The sequence below is a fragment of the Protomyctophum parallelum genome (genome assembly GCF_964188405.1).
Source record: "Protomyctophum parallelum genome assembly, chromosome: 20".
Classification (NCBI taxonomy): Eukaryota; Metazoa; Chordata; class Actinopteri; order Myctophiformes; family Myctophidae; genus Protomyctophum; species Protomyctophum parallelum.
In genome coordinates this window covers 22,613,960-22,634,291 of record NC_139718.1, presented here as the reverse complement: position 1 = coordinate 22,634,291, position 20,332 = coordinate 22,613,960, and the positions used below count along the sequence as shown (strand labels likewise).

At 42.0% G+C, this 20,332-nt stretch overlaps 1 protein-coding gene across 2 annotated transcripts in view; it reads left to right on the top strand.

The window, feature by feature from the left end:
* ddhd1a (DDHD domain containing 1a) overlaps window positions 1-20,332 on the top strand; it is a 32,269-nt gene that overhangs the window by 1,878 nt on the left and 10,059 nt on the right. Inside the window, exons 2-8 of one of the 2 annotated variants that reach the window (XM_083792510.1) lie at window positions 985-1,161; window positions 5,902-6,003; window positions 10,697-10,825; window positions 12,680-12,827; window positions 18,167-18,276; window positions 19,257-19,363; window positions 19,535-19,797. In XM_083792510.1, the coding sequence (XP_083648636.1) occupies window positions 985-1,161; window positions 5,902-6,003; window positions 10,697-10,825; window positions 12,680-12,827; window positions 18,167-18,276; window positions 19,257-19,363; window positions 19,535-19,797 (1,036 nt within the window). The remainder of the gene's footprint in view (window positions 1-984; window positions 1,162-5,901; window positions 6,004-10,696; window positions 10,826-12,679; window positions 12,828-18,166; window positions 18,277-19,256; window positions 19,364-19,534; window positions 19,798-20,332) is intronic. The other variant, XM_083792511.1, reaches the window with a different exon arrangement.

The window sequence follows — 20,332 nt, the reverse complement described above, 5'->3', positions numbered from 1 at the left end:
GGCTCACACTCATATATTTCACATGAATACCTAAATTGTAATAGACTTTTCTGTTATCGGACAGTCAAATAACTACTGGGCCACCGTGGTATGCATTTGATGTAGAATACTGCATCTTGGCTAGCACTACATTATTCATACTGGTTGTTGAAGATGTCTACACTCTACAGTACATGTATGAATTAGTAATTTGTAAAAAATGGCCCACTGGCCCCTCTTCTAAACATCGACCCAGTCTGGCCATTGATTCTATTGAGCTCAGCTGAGACATGATGCTAACTAATTCACAGAGATTTCCAAGAAAAAGCAGCCAAAATGAAAGGGGTACTGATCATGCTGTTTACTATAGATATAGTGTCTTGGAGATGTCCCTAGGGGATCTATCATAATGGGACTGAGCTGTTTTTGAAAGTAACACCAAATGATAAGACAAACAATTATTTTACTGGCTTGTGTTTCTGGTCAAGTAGCTATATACAGGTAGATGTAAAGGTAGAACTTTCTCTTGAGTCAATACTTGACTTGTATTACTACTATAGCAGTATTGTGTAACCGTTAATAGTAAACACTCACTTATCTGAGGCCCCATCTTCTCTGACCAGACGTCATTCGGCAACGTAACATACCGGTACATTGATAAGTGATATTCTTGGCTCAAAACTTGTCTCAAAACATTTGAGTGTTTGTTCAGTAACAGGGGTCTCTCCAGCTTTTCAATTTTAGCCAATTATAATGGATTGCATTTTTATAGGGCTTTTCTATGCACTACGTACTTATTCAAAGCACTTTACGATGGTCCATTCAGACATTGGGAGGTGAAGCGGCAATTTGATAGTTTTCCAGTTCTAATTTGGACTGCTAATTTCTTTATCATTATATCTAATTTCACTTGTTTATCATGCAATAAGTCCTAAATATTTGCTGTTCATTTAATAGCCTGGTTGCCTGATTGTTCCTCTTGTCTGCCTATTCTCTGTTCTACAGAGCAGGACAGTATTCCAGTGATGAGGGGGCAGTGGTTCATCGATGGCACCTGGCTCCCATTGGATGAGGAGGAGAGTGACCTCATCGAGCTGGAGCATCTGAGCCGTTTCCGTGGGCAACAAATGCAAGACACCTTTGAGTCTGACGTGGTTGCTAAAACTGTTGATAGCAAAGAAGGTAAGAGCCATGGGAGACTGGGGCTTGAGTAATAAGAATCATATTACTAATTGGTTAATTGCTAGACTGTATAGCAGAAAACTACCTGATGTCAATTATTTAATACAGTTAAGCTATAAAATACCTGCTCTTTATACTTTAGTCACACTTTAACTTTGTTACAGTTTGACTTGATTTAAAAATGAATGGAGGAAGCATTGCAGTGAATGCAGATGCTAATTCTCTTTCATAGAACAATTTCTTGCCAATCCATGTTAGTGGATTAACTAACATGGATTACCGGTATTAGTAATCCAGCCAGGTAGCCTCTCCTTAAGGAAGCATTATTATGCACTGAAAATTTAGGAATATCAACGTGTGTCAAGTGTTCCCTAACAGATCCATTTTGTACTCTCTCAGTTAAATGGACACTCAGGATTCTGCTGTATGTAATGTAGTCCAGTGAGTTGAAATAAAGCAATGTCCTTGGTCAACCTGCTTGAGAATGAAAAAACGTTGTGGAAATAACTTGCGACGATACATTCATTGTAACAGGAAATTAATGCAGTAAGTATTTGTATTGTGCGTGTGCACATTTCATTGTCCGCCTCACAAAAAAGGGTGTGGCACTGTAAGTCTTTGTGTAGCAGGGTTGATTCTGGCACAGTGTAGCTGACTGTAGCCCTTAAAATGTAAAAGAAGAAGCAGTCAGCAGTCTTCTTAAAGTAGTTATATTTGCAGCCTCTTGAGAAGGCCTTCTTTAGTGATTCATGTGTGAGTTTGTGAAAATGAGGCAGATATGTACGATAGACATACTGTAGAGATTGGTGTGTTAAAGAAGACTTTGCCTACATGATGGCAAGAGAAAGTAAATGTTTGAGTGAGGAACATAAAAGTGCCAAAGGGAAGGTAAATTAGAAGGTGTGTGTGTGTAGATGCATCTGTCATATATAATAGTATGATGCCTGCAAAGTCCCACATTTGAATAACCCACCCTTAAATTAAATAAATAACAGGCTGTTTTGGATAAGTTCTGGATAAGCCTACCTGCAGTCTCCTATTTGATTGTCTATGACTGCATTCCAAAATGTGCATGCCATGGGTAAGCAACACGGCCTGGCAGGGATTTGCACTCCTGGGAGCACATTCTTCTAGTTTATATTATAAACTTTATATTTTTTCCATTTCTTTTAAAATTTGTAACGTTTTTGTTCGTTTCATTAGATAATTATGCACATTGTTGATAAAGCTGTTAATTATATGGTATAATTATTAACATCACATGTATTTTGAGTGCATTAAAAAAATAACCGCAGGGTACAGCAGTACCCTTAATGCCTTTTTAAATGAAGCCAAGAGCAGAGCAGAGAAGACCGGCTTCAGTAGGTTGGCCAGTCTCTCCTGCATTATGGCCCTTCATGTTATGTACTCACAGCTGCTCTCCCTTGGGGCAGAGACACCTCCCTCACACCGGATCACATGAGCACTGCAGTCAGATGGAGAGGTCAGCACCATTTTATTTTTTAAGAGAGCGCACACACACAGATTGTAAAGGCGTGAGGCATACACATATACAGACAAACACTGAGTCACACACTACAGGAAATATGCTAGGCCTGCAGAGCATTTGAAATATGTTGCAAAGTCATGGCAATGGTCTGTGGGCTGCGTCACATTTTCATAAAAGGCCATCTCCAAATAATCAACAACACTTGTCCTTGTCCACGACTCTACACTGTAAAATCATGAGTGCTAAATTAAATCTGATGGTGTACCAAACATTCTCACAGTACAAATGAATACTGAGGATTTGACTGTGTAGATTTGACCTTGGCCTGCCCGTTCACCAAGTCATCATAATGCTCAGGCGCACCTGCTGCTACAACATTGTCATTCATCTTAACAGAACTGATGTAATCAAGGCAAATACAAGGCTGAAATATTGGTACAATTCTGTATTTATATATTTAGTGATTCTTGGTAATGGTACATGAACCGACAGAGTAACATTAGTCAGTGCAGCATATCTTGTGAAGAGCGAAGACACTTGACTTATGGAGTACGTTGAGTTATATCACGTCCATCGACATAAAATGGATGATATATCAAACCGCACTTCTGCAATACTGAAGTAACCCCCCCTCTGTCCCTCTCTGTCGCTCTCTCTGGCTTTCCTTCCTCTCCCCTCTATATGCCTCAGCAGCCACTTTAGATCTTAAAGCTTAATGAGGCAGAAGGCATATGGCAGGCCAGGCATGCTATGCATTATGCGGGTATAAGTATAACATCACCGTAATGGAGGAAATTCTTGGGGAAGATGAGCACTAGCATAGCCTGTCTCCTGACGATCCAAGATTACTTATTTTCGGACTGTTAAAGATTCTGGAACACGCAAGGAAGGAGTGACGGTCAAGGCACTAAAGACAAATACTGCCATTATATTTTATACAGATTTTTCCTTGCATGAGAAATAACACCAGTTTAAGTATTAGTGATCGTTGTATTCTAGTAGGTATTTCACCCTCCATGTATGAGCATCAACAATTGTGTTCACTTTCACAGCTGTTTCGTTCTTGAAATGTTAATTGGTCTTTATACTGTAGGTGTGTCTTCACCAGCACTTGGACATTTTGGCTTTTACATTTGGACTTGTGATGGTGTCTTCTAACTAAGTTCCTCATCAGAAAATGTCCACCTATATTTGCCCCCAATTATTATTGTTTGCTAGTTCCTTTGAAGACCAACTGCTACAATTTTAGAGAAATGCCAACCCTCGCCACAGATGTTGGTTGAGAAGCTTTCACAGTGTTTTACTGGTTTCTTTCTGCCATTCTCTTTGAGCAGAAGTGGAAATGTCCCCTCTTTGTACTCCAGCAATGTTAAGTGTTCGCTCAAAGGCCTTTGTTTAGTGACAAACATGTAGTGTGTGAGATTGAACAGTATTACACATGTGTGCACACACACACACACACACACACACACACACACACACACACACACACACACACACACACACACACACACACGTGCGTGCAAACTGTCACTAAATAAATTGTAGTCTTTGTCTTTGTAGCCTCTAATTGGAATATTAGTGAATGAAATTATTGCACATGTAATTACAACAATTGAATAATCAGAGCACATTTTAATTCTCTGAAGGCCAAAGAATCTCTATGGAACATAAAACACTGTGGCTACATCTATATGCATGTGCATTCATTCCTGATCCTGAATGTGAGAATCTGAATCTATCTATGGTGCACCCGAAGCAGCATGAGATTTTGCATGTAACATTTTGCTGCCGAGAGCAGGGTGACCCTGAGGCGTGTGTTGCGTTTCGTGAGGGCAAAACACTGCAGCACCCTGTGGCCAAGCAGGCAGGCACATTGTCATCTGTCACATACTGTATGGCATGCAACACGGCAGCAGATGGTTATTTATTCTTTCAGTATTGCTACACAAATTGGGTATTGCAGATAGTTGATGGCCTGGCTGTCAGGGTTATGCTTGTTTATGGCTCGGTTCAACCGACTGTGTTCTTCCACCCAAGAGGGATCTCATCGATGTTTCCACTGTAGGCATACTTATTACTTACTAACACTGCTCTCAGCATCTCCTTGTCTGCTTCGTGCCACTGCTGACATTTGCAAGTCTGATGTCGATGCAATCCCCGAGGGAATCAATCGGTCAGATTTGAGCTGTACTCATTCGGAGTGAGGTTTCTTTTAATTTGATTGTCAAATGCCAGGCCCCAGTTCCCCAATCATATACTGAGTCTGACAATGCATGTTTTGAAAAATGTTCAGTCTACAGTTTATAATTAAAATAGAACATGGTAAATGTTGGCAATGCAAGACATGGTATTATAGTATGTGACATCTGCCTATTTAGATATTCCACCCTGGCCTGAATTCATGAAAAATGTACTTCTGAAACGTGTTCAGTCAGTATTGCAAATCTGCACAGGATCTTCTGTAGCGTCATTAGTCAAATATAATTTCCAAGTAAGGATTTTAAAATAAATAGTAAATACCATAGTTAATTAACAGACTGGACTGTGAGGAGCGCACCTTTCTAATTTGTACTCTGGCCTGCCCTGTATACAACAAAGACATTATTTAAGAATCTACACATACTATTGAGTTAGCTATTTTTTTTACAGGTCTTGAAATTGTCACACCAGTATGTATTGTATTCTTGCTACTTTGATAGCTTTCCTGCATTTTAAAGTGGTTTGTAGTTTCCAGTAACTGACTCTCATTCCTGGAAGCTTGTTTATCTATTCATAAATTAAAATGTTTGTGTCTTTTAATTTAATAAGCCTTTTTTGTTATTGCCTTAAGTATTATCACATACCCTACTTTAAGTAAAGTATTTATACATTTACCTAATGTTCCACAAATGAAAGGCAGTATTAGGAAATGCAATAAGTATAATCCAGACGCTACCTCAGTCATCATCTGCATATTTCATCACTGACATATTTCAAGTAGCGTTGCATTTTGGGTGTCTTACTTCATCTTCATCTTAATGCTAGACTAAAATTAAGGCCTTAACATTATTTGTAACAGCATCCTGTTCTAATTATCTAAAGCCACCACCTTTTGTCAATGTTGCTGGACGTTCTCAGTGTCCAAGACCTTGAGTTACCCGATAGCAGCGCTACTTGATCGATGGCTCTGTCCAAAGTGATGACATTGGTAGCCTCTGTGACTGACGCCACAGGCATTCCCATTATACTCACTGTCTATTGGTTGTTAGTTCTCTCCCACCTGCCCCCTTTCTACCTCCCCTTTCTGTTCAAATGGAGTGGATATCAGACGAGTGCTAGAACAACATGTCACAAGCGCAAACGCTGTCAAGGTACTGTAAAACGCCAACATTTATTTTCTTTTGCTATTGTACTGTTGCTGCAGTATATTAGATCTGCGCACAGCCTTTTCTCCCTGTAGATTTTAGCTCTGCGTGAAACTAGATCCTCTTCCTGTGGCTCATACCTACAGTAGCACAATCCATTTAGAAGTAGACCTGGGCCCAGTGAGACATGGTTCTGTTAGATCTGGATCTAGACCACTACCCCATACCATTGTCGCCAAACTGGGCCTAGCTGCTTGAAATACTCCCTCTGTGCTGTGGCTTACTGTTGCTGCTATTATTGCAACCGGCACACACAAAAAACAGCATGACATGTCTCTTCAAGGACATGTATGGTGAGGGGCAGTCAATCACTTAAACACACCTCAAATAAATTGATCTGAGCTAAATAATCTGGTTCTCCTAAAAGTCTCCCAATTTTACCCATCTTATTCTCTCCAACCCCAGCCCGCCTTCTTTGTCTGTCCATTCTTCCCTTGTTTCGCAGTTTGACCGTGTCTTTAATGAACCGTTATCAACAGCTCCTTCTCTGTGAGCAGTGAACAAAGCTCTCTGTTGAGAGGCAAACGGAGGCGGTGAGCAAAACAGAGAAGCCTTTGTGGCCCCTGTTGCACCCTGACATGGTGCGCCGTGTAGAATCGGCATCTTTGAGGTCTAGCAACTGTCCCAGTTCTGGGTGCGCTAGACCTCATCAAAATGGTCAGAGCGTAGTGGTTACAGAGGCCCATTGACCTAGCATCAACAACAGACTCCTGCACAAGCATGTACAAGACACATTTTGGGGTGATTCTCATACATTCTGTGCGCCATTCTTTAAAATTGAAACTGAAAATGTTTATTAGGTGCCACTTGACATTAGACATTAGTGTACTACTGTACTTCATCCAATCTGACATTTTTGTGGAAAACAGTATTTGATAGGTCTTTTCGAGAGAAAAAAAAAGAAAAACCCCCACAAGAAGTCTCAGCAGTAGCCCTAACAATAGCCAGTTTCAGCTCAGCGCATTTGTAAATAATGGGTAACGTCCTAGTGATAAATCACCTGTTCTCCTCAGCCTTGTTCTATCTCCCCTATTCCACTTCCCCATTTCACCTTGGTTTTGCCAACTCCTCACATCTCATATCCCTTCCCACTCCCATACTGTACTTCCTCCGCTTTGTTCCTCCCTTTCTCTCTGTCACTCTTTCTCTCTCTCTCTTCATATCTCCCCTGCCTGTACGTATGCCCCTCTGTTGTTCTTAGGCCAGGGCCGGAGTGTTAGAGAGAGAGATGCCTGCGTCTTTTACTGCCAGATCGAATCACACATTTCTTTTGATCCATTTCCCTCCTGTCCACTCTTCACTTCCTCCAACAGCTCTCCACCGCTTCCTTGCACTGTAAAATGGGAAGTGTTTTTGTACTGTACAGCCCCCTTGGCATCACTCCATCTTATTGGATACATGTTCCACCAACCTTCAACTCAACATTCATTATTCATATGTTTGGCCAACTGGATAAGCTTCAAGAACAACCCCCAACATACACCTAACTTAAATATGTTATATGTTTTAAAGACGACCTGTTTTACAGTGGACTCTCACCAATGGGCATAGCTCATCAGTTTGAAGTGGCTTTGTTTTATCATCCATTTTCATGATCATCCATTTTCCTCACATGACAACAAAGTGGACAGGTGTTACCGTGGTGTTGTATGACTGCTGTCCTTTCCCATCTCCTGTCTTCATGTGTATGCGATATGTGCATGAAGGAGGGTAGGTGAGGAAAGGAGGCCACTTTAATACTGATTGAGACTCATCCCAAACTGAGTGGTGAGAGGTGCTTTTCTTCTCCTCCGAAGCCACCCCCCCCCCCCCCTGCTGCTACTGGTATAGAGTAGTACCAATGTGTGCTGTGTGGTGGTAGATGATGTTATAAGCATGTGACAAATTTTGTTCTCAACCGGTTTTCCTTTCCGGTTGAGAAACTGCAGTGATAAATGAGAAATGTGTGACGTGTGAGGAATCTTTCCCCGCAGGTTTCTCCAGTGTAATGGCTGTCGGAATGGCATTGTCGTGTTTTCTGTATTTTCTCTGACCAAATGTAGCATTTTGATCCTAAATCATTCCAAATGTGGGGATGTCCCCAGCATTCAAAGTTATTAGCAAGGATATCTGCACAAGCTGTTGCATTTAGATGTAATCTTGACATGATCAAAGGAAATAAGAGCGGTAGAAGGATGCACATCTGTATCATTTAACACTATATGACCAAAAGTCAGTGGATACCCTTTCTAATTGATGGTGTTAATTATCGAGAAGTAGAAAAAAATGGAATCCTGTGAACTTACAGCATTTTATTGAGCAACGTTTCGGTCGTTCAGACCTTCATCAGGCATGAGCTGTTAATTCTCACCTATAGTGGCAGCGTAAAGTCTGTTGCATCTCAGATCCTAATGAGTCGTGCATTTGCATTCAGATATAACCCCACCGGTTAATGTCTGGATAACATACAGGTTACAATGCATGTGTGAAAGGCAATATATTTAATTCCCCTTTAGTCCAGTGAATGATAATCGGCTGAAGATCATTAAAGTCGGACACTTGATTTTGGGCGTTTAAGCCTGTATCGCCTTTAAAGTTCCAATTCATACCAAACCAATTCCATCTCTGTATGGGGGAGTGTGGGGGGCACAGATTTCAGATTTCATATTTTATTGAAGGGATCACCCAAGCCCACAGGGAGTCATTCTGTGACTGGAAACAGCCTTCTGCCAAAACAAAGCACACAATTGTCAAGAATGTCATTAGCATTAAGATTTCCATTCACAGGAACTAAGGGTACTAATTACAATTAGAAACATAAATTAGAAGGGGTGTCCACTGCCTGATAGTTTATATTAAAATTATACTTGTGGTCTGAGAGGTAGTATCTGGTGAGGTAGGTGACATAGTTTTGTTGGTCACAAATGATTTCGACCAGTATTTTGCATGCACAAAATAGACATTTTTTTTATCTACATTTTATAATTTTTCTTTCTACAATATGCTATTTCCCAAAGCTTCAAGCTAACACAAAGATCCCCCCCCCCTCACCGTGCTTTAGTCTTTTCATGTTATCCCCTGATTGATTTAGAACAGTACAAGGAACCGTACTCGATGTCAAAGGCTCCTGGTCACCTATTGTACTGTCCTGCGAGGGACAGTGAGGACAAGCTACGGGGACAAGAGATCCTCTCAAGTCAACCACTTTCATTTATTATGTTTTTCTTTTTCTTTTAGTATGAAATAGTGTCTCCTCTCCAGCCATACCTCTGCTCTTATTTGCCCTTGTTGCTGAGCCCCATCAGGCAATTTACATGTGTAACTAGTTTAATGTGGCACTAGCACTACATCTCAAAGTACTGCGCTAGTGCCATGCACTAGGTCTGCAACTATTTACTAATTCATTTATTATCGATTACTTTATCAGATAATCAAATAATCTTGAAACACCTTCTTATAATAACAAAAAATAAAATGTATATAATATGAATCAATGCAAATACATTTGAATATATCGATTTGACTAAATCCATTAATGTTATTAACCACTTAAGCCCTATACGCCACGGTATCGCACAAAAATAGGCAACATTATGTTGTAACGCATTGTGAGCTTGCCTGCTTTTTTCTGTATTTTGGATTTATTTTTTAGAATCGATTAAATCACGGCTGCATCCCTCTGGCACTACAAAATACTGTGCCATGCTTCTACACTGACAATGCCCAAGCAATGATGGACAAGCAAGAGCTGAAATATGCTGATGTGATGTTACCGTGTGATGTGTTTTATTTCTGATGATGATCAATGCAGATCAATGCTCCCATCTGTATTTGATCGGGCGTCCCCAGGCTAGATAGATGTTAAGCTTTCACTATGTTGTATTTGATTCAGAATGATATATAGTTTACGTTTACAGTTTTTTAATGTGTTCTTTCTCTCTACTCTCTACTTTCACATGGCCTCATTTGTTAAAGGAATGATCACACAGAGACGCATTGCTAGCAACACTTTTTTAGTGGCAGCTTATAGACGCACATAAAGGTTCAAATATCGTGAACTTTTCTGTGCTATGTGGCATGGAATCGCTCCATTCCTTCCTGTTTTGATGTCGGTATGTGGTAGAAACGGTTGGACAATGACTAATGCAGACTTGCCCTGTCACAAAATTATATACCGGTAATCGCCTAATCACAATTATTTGAGATAATCGCTTTTTTTTCCAGCTTTTCTTTTTGCATAATCGAAGTTTAATATCTTTTCAAACATTTAAAAAAATAGTCAAAATAACAAATCCAGTATTCATGTTTTTTTGTACCGGTATAAAGTTATTAAATTATGTAAGTTATTTGTCGAACAACCCTAGGTAGGAATGGTGGGACAATTGCTATTGCAGACAGAATATTTATATTATACTCAAAACTTCAATCGATTTTGTCACCGTGATTTGTTATTTCATCACCCGGTTACGCATGCACGCCTGCTCCACAGGCGCTCAATGCTGTTTTGACTAATGCAGTGTTTTGCCATGGTGTTTTTGAAGCGTCTGCGCCTGTAATGACGCATCTCGGTGTGATCACTCCTTAACTAGCTCCCTCACCTATTCCCTGAAACATCCATCTCTTATCTCCATTTACCAATCTGTTCTCCCCTCCCCCGCAGCTGTCCACAGTCTGAAGCTGAGTCGGACCCATATCGACTGGCACAGTGTGGATGAGGTCTATCTCTACAGCGATGCCACCACTTCCAAAATTGCACGCACGGTCACTCAGAAACTGGGCTTTTCCAAAGGTCAGTCAACTGCAACTATCACCATTCTCGGCAAAGAGCAACCTCCCAGAGTAAACTATATGATACCAGTCTGAGATTAGGTGATGAATATAGCATGTTTGATTAGTCATAAGGTGTAGTTGCACTTATATCTGTGCAAATTCAATGTTATCCTTTTCAGCGATAGGATGAAGTGAAAATTTACTCACAGGAATCCACTGCAGCCTACTGCCCATCTGGCATTTTAAGCCAAAACGTCAAACAAAACGTATAGAAAAGACTGCATTTACAATTTGACAACTTAGGTCTGAGTTGAATTAATCTTTCTATATAAAATGGATTACTCCGTATCTCTCTCCAATCTGCTGCAGCCTATTTTCGCTCTCCCATAGCTCCCAGATTACAAGTAGAATCTGGCTTTGGTTATCTCAATCTTCCCTGACAAACAAATCTCCTTACTGCCATCCAGACAGTAGCAAATCCCATTGGCCCCTGATGCTTTGGCATGCAGCACATGACTTTAGTGACAAGAGACATGTGGCCATGCGTTCAGCCCTCTAGGCACAGCAGGGCTGCTACTCTTCTGCAATCTCAGCCACACGGGAGGAGGCCTACAGTTGTAGTCTCAGCTACAGAGTCGTACTGACCCCTTTGAACAGGGCATTCCCTTTCCAAAGGGGTCAGCCTAATATTGTTTGCGGTTTACATGTTGTCTGAATAAATCTTACGTTCCAGAGATCTATGGGATGCACGTGCAGATTAGACACAACAAAGGACCGTCATGCGGAAACAACGGTCGAACATGCGCTGCTCCGTGCTTTCGGTTAGGGTTGGGTTAGGGTTTGAGGTAGGTTGTCGGACCAATATTATGTCTAAACTAAAGCCTGTACCCTGGATGGTCGAGCTCTAGCACCAATGGGAAAAAAGTGTAACACAGAAACCTGTGGCCTAGGGGCACGGTGGCACAGTTGGTAGTGCTGTCGCCTCACAGCTAGAAGGTCCTGGGTTCAATTCCCGCTCGGGGCGCTGTGGGTGCTGGCGGCGTGTTTCCTCCTCCGCGTCATCAGTGCCCATACCCGAAGGCGGGGTTGGCGAAAGGGCCTTTCTGTGTGGAGTTTGCATGTTCTCCCCGTGTCCCCTAGGGTAGGTACCCTCACAAAAACATGCAGTAATCCTGCATGTAATCCTCCCCCTGGCCATGATTGACACAGGAGTGAAAAATGGGTTACAAAATCGTGGGATAAAAAATATATTAGAGAGAAACCTGTGGCCTATAGAATGATGTTACCATAGGTTGCTGTTTGATGACGTTGCGTAGAGTGGTCCTAATGTGCCTGCCCTGAACGTTTTATATTAAAGGTATATTCAGTGATTTCACTTAATTCAAATATCACTTATTTTTTTGTTTTGTTGTGATAATCCTCCCTACTATAGAGTGTGCTGGCCATATAAGGAGTTCCTCCCTGTCCCCAGTTAACCCCTGGGGGTCAAAAAACCTTAGGTTTCGTTTTTGACTCTATCCTGATTGGACGAAAGGCTGGGTCCCACAGCCAAAAACGAAACCTAAGGTTTTTTGAGTGAAATCACTGAATATACCTTTAACTGTACAATATGTGAAGACATTGAGGGCGGGACAATAAGCCTAGTCCCAAGGCAGAGTACTTATGAATAGTCTGGGGAAAGTTGGGAGGCAAGTGGAGTGCCGGTCCTAGCAAACAGACACCAAGTCGGCCCTATTCTGATTCTGGTAGTGGGATACTACCTGAAAGTCATCGGTCTCGGTATACAATATATCTAAAAATGGATTGTATCATCAAAGACATAACCATCTTGAAGTAGAGGTCTTAAGTTTTCCCTCTCACAATGGTCCCCCAGCCTCCAGCAGTGGAACACGGCTGCATCGAGGCTACGTGGAGGAGGCCTCCCTGGAGGACAGACCCCCTCAGACAACACACATTGTCTTTGTGGTACACGGCATTGGGCAGAAGATGGACCAAGGTCGCATCATCAAGAACACTGGCATGTGAGTGTCTCTACAGTCCCCCACTTCTTTCAACCTTTTGTCACAGTCGCAGCTGACATACATACTTCTGTTTCAACTTAGTAAGGGTATACATTTGTCCTCCAGCATTGCCAGCAATGTTAAAGGGATTGTGAAAAAAAGGGTTTTGTAATTTTTCTTAAAAAAATAATAATCTATTATTGATTTATGATCGTACATTACATAGTATAATATACTATAGCATGATTGCCCTGCCATTTTCCCAGCATGTTGTTTACACCTGGACCACATACGATCATTCTAGGCCATTACAACCACACTAAGAATGGACTTTCTAAGGAATGTAACTATAACGTATTAGTGTGCTACTGATTGATAGGCTATACAGGAACACATGATAAACTCATGACCTGAGCGCTAAGCCTGTAATGACAATTTTCTTTTTCACTCTGAATTCCTCTGTCGGTTTCTCTCTAATATATATTTTGATCTCTCATGCATTGCACTTTCTTCTTTCTCTATCTTTCTATTTCTATCTATGTGTATGATTGTATCTGTGGCTGTGGAACTCCACCTCTCCCTTAATGACTCAGCACATGCACACAAATCTCAGTACTATGTTATTGCCCCCATACTGAGCATGGAATGTGCCACCATCTTATATTTAATTTGACAAAAATGTGCGCCAGTTCTGATCGCAAAGTCGTAGACCGCGACAAAGGAGAAACTGCCGTTCCCTACTGGACTTTCTGGTCACTGGCTTCCGCATTCTACCAGTTCTATCTCCACACACGATGGCACTCACTCCACGCCCCTCGTACGACATTAATCTGTCCTCTGGCACCAACATAGACTCCTTTCGCCATCTTCAATGTGCTTGCATTCTTTTATTTACTTTAATTTAGCCAATAGTACCCCCTCCCACTAGCATCGCGCCTGCTTCCATTTCTGAAAGCCGCCATTAGTCACTCTGTACATCTTTTTCTTTTTTCTTTTTTTTTTTTTTGCGGCTTACGCCTTTTATTGGGTTTTTTTTAAGGGACAGACAGTAGGCTGACAGGAAACGGGAGAGAGATGGGGGGATGACATGCAGTAAAGGCCGTGTCGGGCTCGGGAGTCGAACCCGCGGCACACTGCGACTGGATTACCAGTCGGGTGCCCAGACGGTTACGCCACCGCCTGGGCAATGTCACTCTGTACATCTAATAACATCTATTTAGCTTCAGAAGCGTTAACATTGTAACCTTGACGCAGCATAACATCCAAAATGATCCCAGAACGTCTGCGCTCTGTTAAATGCCGCGGATGCCACCTACATTAAAATAAACAGCCTTTAGCAATGGCCCACGAACAGGTACTTGGCTCCTGTGTTTCCTTCTTCCGATTGGCTACGACCGATCACGTGACACGCGCGACAGTGCAAGGCATGATGGGAAGCAGAGTTCTTTTAAAAGAAAAGTTGGATGTGAGGTGCATGAACCTCTAGTAATGGACAATAACTGCCTCCCCAAAATGTGTTTTTCTAGTATCTTCATCCTACACTGCCATTAATTTACAGTTTGTTGGATGTAGTCCTTCTGACTGGTTCTACCAATGACTGACTGACTGATAACATTTGTATCATAAATGACTTTCTGAAGCTATTTATGGAACTTAAGAAATTAGATACTATTTGACACATACAGGTAATCACTGCAAATGTTAAATGTGTCCTTGTGTCGGCACAATTTTGTAATGTGTTTGAATATTAAGTGAGTTTGATGCCCCCACCTTCTCCAACCAGCATCTTTATGACGTCAATCAATTCAAGCATTCCTCCCATGACATTTTCAGCATACAATCATTCCAGCTGCACCCCCGTTGCCTTTTGTTCTCCTCCCCTCCCACTCATTCCTTCCTTCCGTCCATGCCTCGCTTTTGTCTTTTGTCGTCCCCTGCTATCTTAAAAATAAGGTTTAGGCCCAGGCCGTAGCGTAACGGTCTGGGCACCGGACTGGTAATCCAGTCGCAGTGTGCCGCGGGTTCGACTCCCGGACCCGACACGGCCTTTACTGCATGTCATCCCCCCATCTCTCTCCCGTTTCCTGTCAGCCTACTGTCTGTCCCTTAAAAAATCAATAAAAGGCGTAAGCCGCAGAAAAATATCTTAAAAAAAAAAAAAAAAAAAAAAAGGTTTAATCTTTTTGACAAACTCTTTCAATAGGAGATAATTCACCTGTTTACTGTGAGGACTGAGGAGTCCACAGGGTTTCCTAGTAATGCAATTGCTAATGATACCTATTATAGTAATAGTTATTATTTCTACTAGATTGGTGCCTGTTGGGAAGAAGTTGGAAATGAATGCCCTACCCAGATATTATATCTGTGTCCCTTTTATGCCCATATATTTATGCCCATATATGGAGTTATTTGTCAGGCATGCCTAAATATGGAGTCTATGCCGATGTCAGAACACTGGGCCGGGCACTGCATTCCACATTGACCGGTGTAGATGATCAATGGTCACTGGACACTGTAATTTGCATAGTAGTAGCAGCACAAAGCATACAGGGTAAATAAAGCCTTGTTATTCTGTGTTACAAGGTAAGCAACTTTTCCAGGGGATTAGACCAGCTAAGCAGGCAAAGTATACCAAGTCAGGCCAGCTTTTGACACTAAGCTTACTCACCATTCCCTGTGGATTACAGAGAACAGCCCTCCTTCAGTCACAAAAGGAAATATCGTCCAGGGGCTGCCATGTCTAGCACACACCAACCCGCCCCAAACCTGGTTCTTTCCTGCTCATTCTTCGGAACTCTCTGACCTATTGTTCCCTCCTATGTCTCTCACCTACTTTTGTCTGGAGCACCATTCAAAGCTTCCACTACCCCAGCCTCTATCCCTTAAACCAGGGCGTCTTCAATGTTTTTCAATTTCTTTTGACCCCTTAGCTGAGAGAGAGATGAATCAGGGGGGTTGCATTAAACATTTTAGCTTGTTGACAGCACTTTCATCAGTGTTGAATGTTTGTCTGTCTGTTTGTTTGTTTACACATTATCTTATATATTCATTTGTTGGATTCATGTTAATGTGTATTTCCAGACATTTAACCACCTAAACCCTCAATACTTAGGAAACTTGACCTTTGGCTCTGTGCTTGGTCTGCTCTTTTTTCCTTCTACACCAAACTACTTTGCCGAAATAGGGCTGCGTTGTGAGCATGTAGATCTGCTATTTTTGGCTAATGTTTCCCTCAGAATAGGGATTGCTAGGCTTCAAGTGGTTGATGTAAAAACAAACCAAAAGACATACTATCTCACAAAGATTTGGCGGCCTACTCCATAGTCCATACATGCGTTCTGTTTATGGTTGTTTCTTCCGCTTGTGTAGTAATGCAGTGCATGTAACAGAGTTCCCTGGGCGTTTAAAGGAGGAAGGAAGGCAGTTCATCCTTAGCTGAAACGAACGTGTGAGAACCATTCCATAGTAGATCATGTGGATATTACTAGTTGTTCTTTCTGTCATAAAGCAAACACCGCTCCCAGGATTGACAAGAAAAACACAGTGAACTGTTCTGCAAGTGGTTTCCAGGTCAATCTCTGTAGAATCAGTAGTCTTATGTTGTCTTAGAGAGACAACATGGAAGGCTCTTGGTTGCTGTAAAATTAAAGCACTGAAAACTGGAAAGCTACACTCCACATCAGAAGCATCAAGGCTGCACTGCAGTGAAATTGATCTGTGCCATGATGCCAAGAAATCATCATTTCACGCTGATAGTCAAGATGTTATTCTCCACCAGAGGTCTGCAGTCTCTGCAAATTCTTCACCTCAACCTAAGTCTTATTCATAACAATGTGACTTATATTCAGTAGAAATCAGCTTGGGGTGTTACGTTTCTCTGAAAGATGACATAATGGTTCCATTAATGATGCTGAGATATAGAAATAGAAATCTTTACAGTCATTGGGAAAGATAACTGTAAAGGAGGCAGTGTTTGTGTTTATGTAACATTAGACATGCATAGTAAGTCTTGTCAAAGCCTGCATTAGCCTGTATCCCATTTGCAGACTAGTTCACTTAAAGGCCAATTTCACTCTCCATTTGCCCCTGTCCCCTGTCAACAGCTGCCACTTTCCTCTCCGGCTTGTATATTTGGTGTATCCTGGAAGTGAAACGCTGCCCTACATTGTATACAAAGACTACCGGTAGTTGCAGCATAGCATCCTAATTTGTGTGGACTGTTTTGAGTAGGATGCTGTATCCATGAGCAGTAAATGGACCCTCTCTGCCTGAGAGTCATTAGAGAGAGCAAACATGCAGTACATTATGCTCTCTAGTTGACCTGTAGCGGGGGGATTGTAGAGAGATGAAGCACTCAGGACCAGGTAGTCATTATGGTGCACTACAGATACCATAGAGATCTAGCTATGTTACTGTGAGACAAAACAATGAGCGCCATAGAATAGTAAAACCTGTTTTTCTGAACACGGAAAGCACCAGATGAAGGTCTACCTCCAACGTAAAATGTGAGACCAACAGTATATTATTGGTTTTCATCTCATCAACAGGCAATGCCTAATTTTGCCTATAATGGTGTGCCATAGCAGTCAGTACTTTCTTGTATAAGTAGAAATAACATTTTAATTAAAGACGTTTGAAGTTTTCATTGGGACTTGATTATTTTGCATTTAGGATTTACATTAGGGGTCTTAAGCCCTAACCACACCAAAGGGTCACCATGCAACTCCTTGGGTCCAAACGGTTGCAAGGAGTTAACGCTAAAACCGTCTTGAACCTTTGGTGTCCAGGGCGCCTAGGGCATCCTCTTCAGGTACTACAGAGGGTCTGCCAAATGTTTTTTATTTTACATTAACCACTTGAACCCTAGTATCCCTAGTCACGTGCAGAGCCAGTGCAGAGCCGAAGGTCAAGTGTGCTTGACTGTGCTGTGGGTGTAAGTGGTAAATGTCTGAAAACCCACATTAACATGAATCCAAAATATTACTAAAAGAAAAGAGTGTGTAAAGTGTAAACAAAATACATTGATTTATATTAGATAGTGCTGTCTATGAAGCCAACTATGAATATTTTAATATAATTGGTGTGTGTGTGTGTGTGTGTGTGTGTGTGTGTGTGTGTGTGTGTGTGTGTGTGTGTGTGTGTGTGTGTGTGTGTGTGTGTGTGTGTGTGTGTGTGTGTGTGTGTGTGTGTGTGTGTGTGTGTGTGTGTGTGTGCGCGCTGCTTGTTTGTGTGCGCACTGTGTGTGCTGCTTGTTTGTGTGCGCACTGTGCGTGTGCGTGTCTACTGCGTGTGTGTGCACTGCGTGTGTACTGCGTGTGTGTGCACTGCGTGTGCGTGTCTACTGCGTGTGTGCGTGTCAGGCTGAGGGAGGCGGTGAGGAAGATGGAAGAGAAGCACTACTCTGAGCACAATGAGGAGCATGTGGAGTTCCTGCCTGTGGAGTGGCGCTCCAAGCTGGCTCTGGATGGCGGTTAGTATGTGTGCACTAGTTCCTGCCTGTGGAGTGGCGCTCCAAGCTGGCTCTGGATGGCGGTTAGTATGTGTGCACTAGTTCCTGCCTGTGGAGTGGCGCTCCAAACTGGCTCTGGATGGCGGTTAATGTGTGCACTATAGGGTGCTGTTCCTGAACCAGGGATCTGGCCCCTACATGAGCCCATGCCTGTTTCTTTATGTAGTCCAACATTTTAAATATGATGCTTGGTTAATAATTTTCATTGATTTATACAATCTATAATATATTTATTAATTATTTGTTTAAGTCACCTTACTGAGCCTGTGGCCTGATAGGTCTCCTGTTTCTGTAGCGTTAGGCGTCTTGATGTGCAACTACACCCACCCACTGGACATGATACTAGTTGGTATGTCTCAGGGACTAACCGCCAAACAGTGAGCCATTGGGTCCCATTTTAATAGTCTTTGAATTTAACCCCTACCTCTTACTTGAAAAAGTAATTAATAGAATTATCATTGATTACTTGAAAAAGTAATTGATAGAAACATTGCTAAGAAAATAATCCATAGTTGCAGTCAAGTCTGGGCGCGTCAACAACACACATGCCGGACGTGTGTCCTGCCCTCGTTGAGATATTGCTGAATGAGCAGAGCTGACATTGTTCCATTGTATCATTTACAAGGCCACATGTGAAAGCCTGGGAGATTTAGGTCAGGTTTTGTTTTTGGAGCTGCAGGCAGTTTGATGTATCTCACTGACTCTATAATTGTCCTAACATTTGCCTAGATATAGGCATATAGTCCTGTAATTATGTACAGTGGAAGTAGAAGTTAGTTAGTTTAAAACTGCACTTCTGCACTCCAAATGCTTTTAAAAAGCATCTAAGAACATCTTAAAGTGCCCAAATAGTTTGGAACTTGCAGATTAACGAATAGACGACAATGTAACATTGAATTCATAACATGGAATGTTTTGGGAACATGGGTATGTGCTTGTAGATACCGTAGACTCCATCACTCCAGACAAAGTGAGAGGACTGAGAGACCTTCTTAACAGCAGTGCCATGGACATCATGTATTACACCAGCCCCCTTTACCGGGATGAGGTACACACACACACACACACACACACACACACACACACACACACACACACACACACACACACAGTACAACACAATATGTTCCCATAGAAATAGTCCCTCCAAAACATCCTCCTTCAATCTGTCTCAGTGTTCCTTTCTGCTTCTAAAAGCCCGTTCACTTCTCTGTTGTAGATCACCAAGGGCCTGACGTCAGAGCTGAACCGACTCTACTCCCTCTTCTGCTCCCGGAACCCCGAGTTCGAGGAGAAGGGTGGCAAGGTGTCCATCGTCTCCCATTCCCTGGGCTGCGTCATCACCTTCGACATCATGACGGGCTGGGACCCGGTGCGCTTCTGCCTGCAGGAGCATCACGCCATGGAGGAGGAGCTGGACCTGCCCTGGATCTCCTACCAGGAGAAGCACCTGCTGGAGCAGCTCCGCCTCACAAGGATCAGGTAAGGGCAGTTGGGTGAACGGACGGCATGCTAGAGTCTGAGCCGCTTAGCCATTTAGGCCTAACCTCAATTTATTTTATTCTAAATCCTCCAGTTTTCTGAAATAAATATCTTCACAATTTTTCAAAAATAAGCTCGTAGCGCGCCACTCGGTGTCGCGCTATGAGCTTGTAGATCTGCTATTTTTCAATAGCTAAATTATAACATAATGTTTCAAAGTAAAACACTAAAGGGGTTCCTGCCCAAACTGGGTTAAAAAGGGTTAACATACCTTAATGTAAGGCAAGAGACGGAAGCAGAGAAGCATAACTCAGGGATTACCGGTATTCTGGAATCAAACCATATTCTCCAGTGCTGTTAGTAAAATAACTAATGCAGATGTATTATGGAATCAAACCATATTCTCCAGTGCTGTTAGTAAAATAACTAATGCAGATGTATTATGGAATCAAACCATATTCTCCAGTGCTGTTAGTAAAATAACTAATGCAGATGTATTATGGAATCAAACCATATTCTCCAGTGCTGTTAGTAA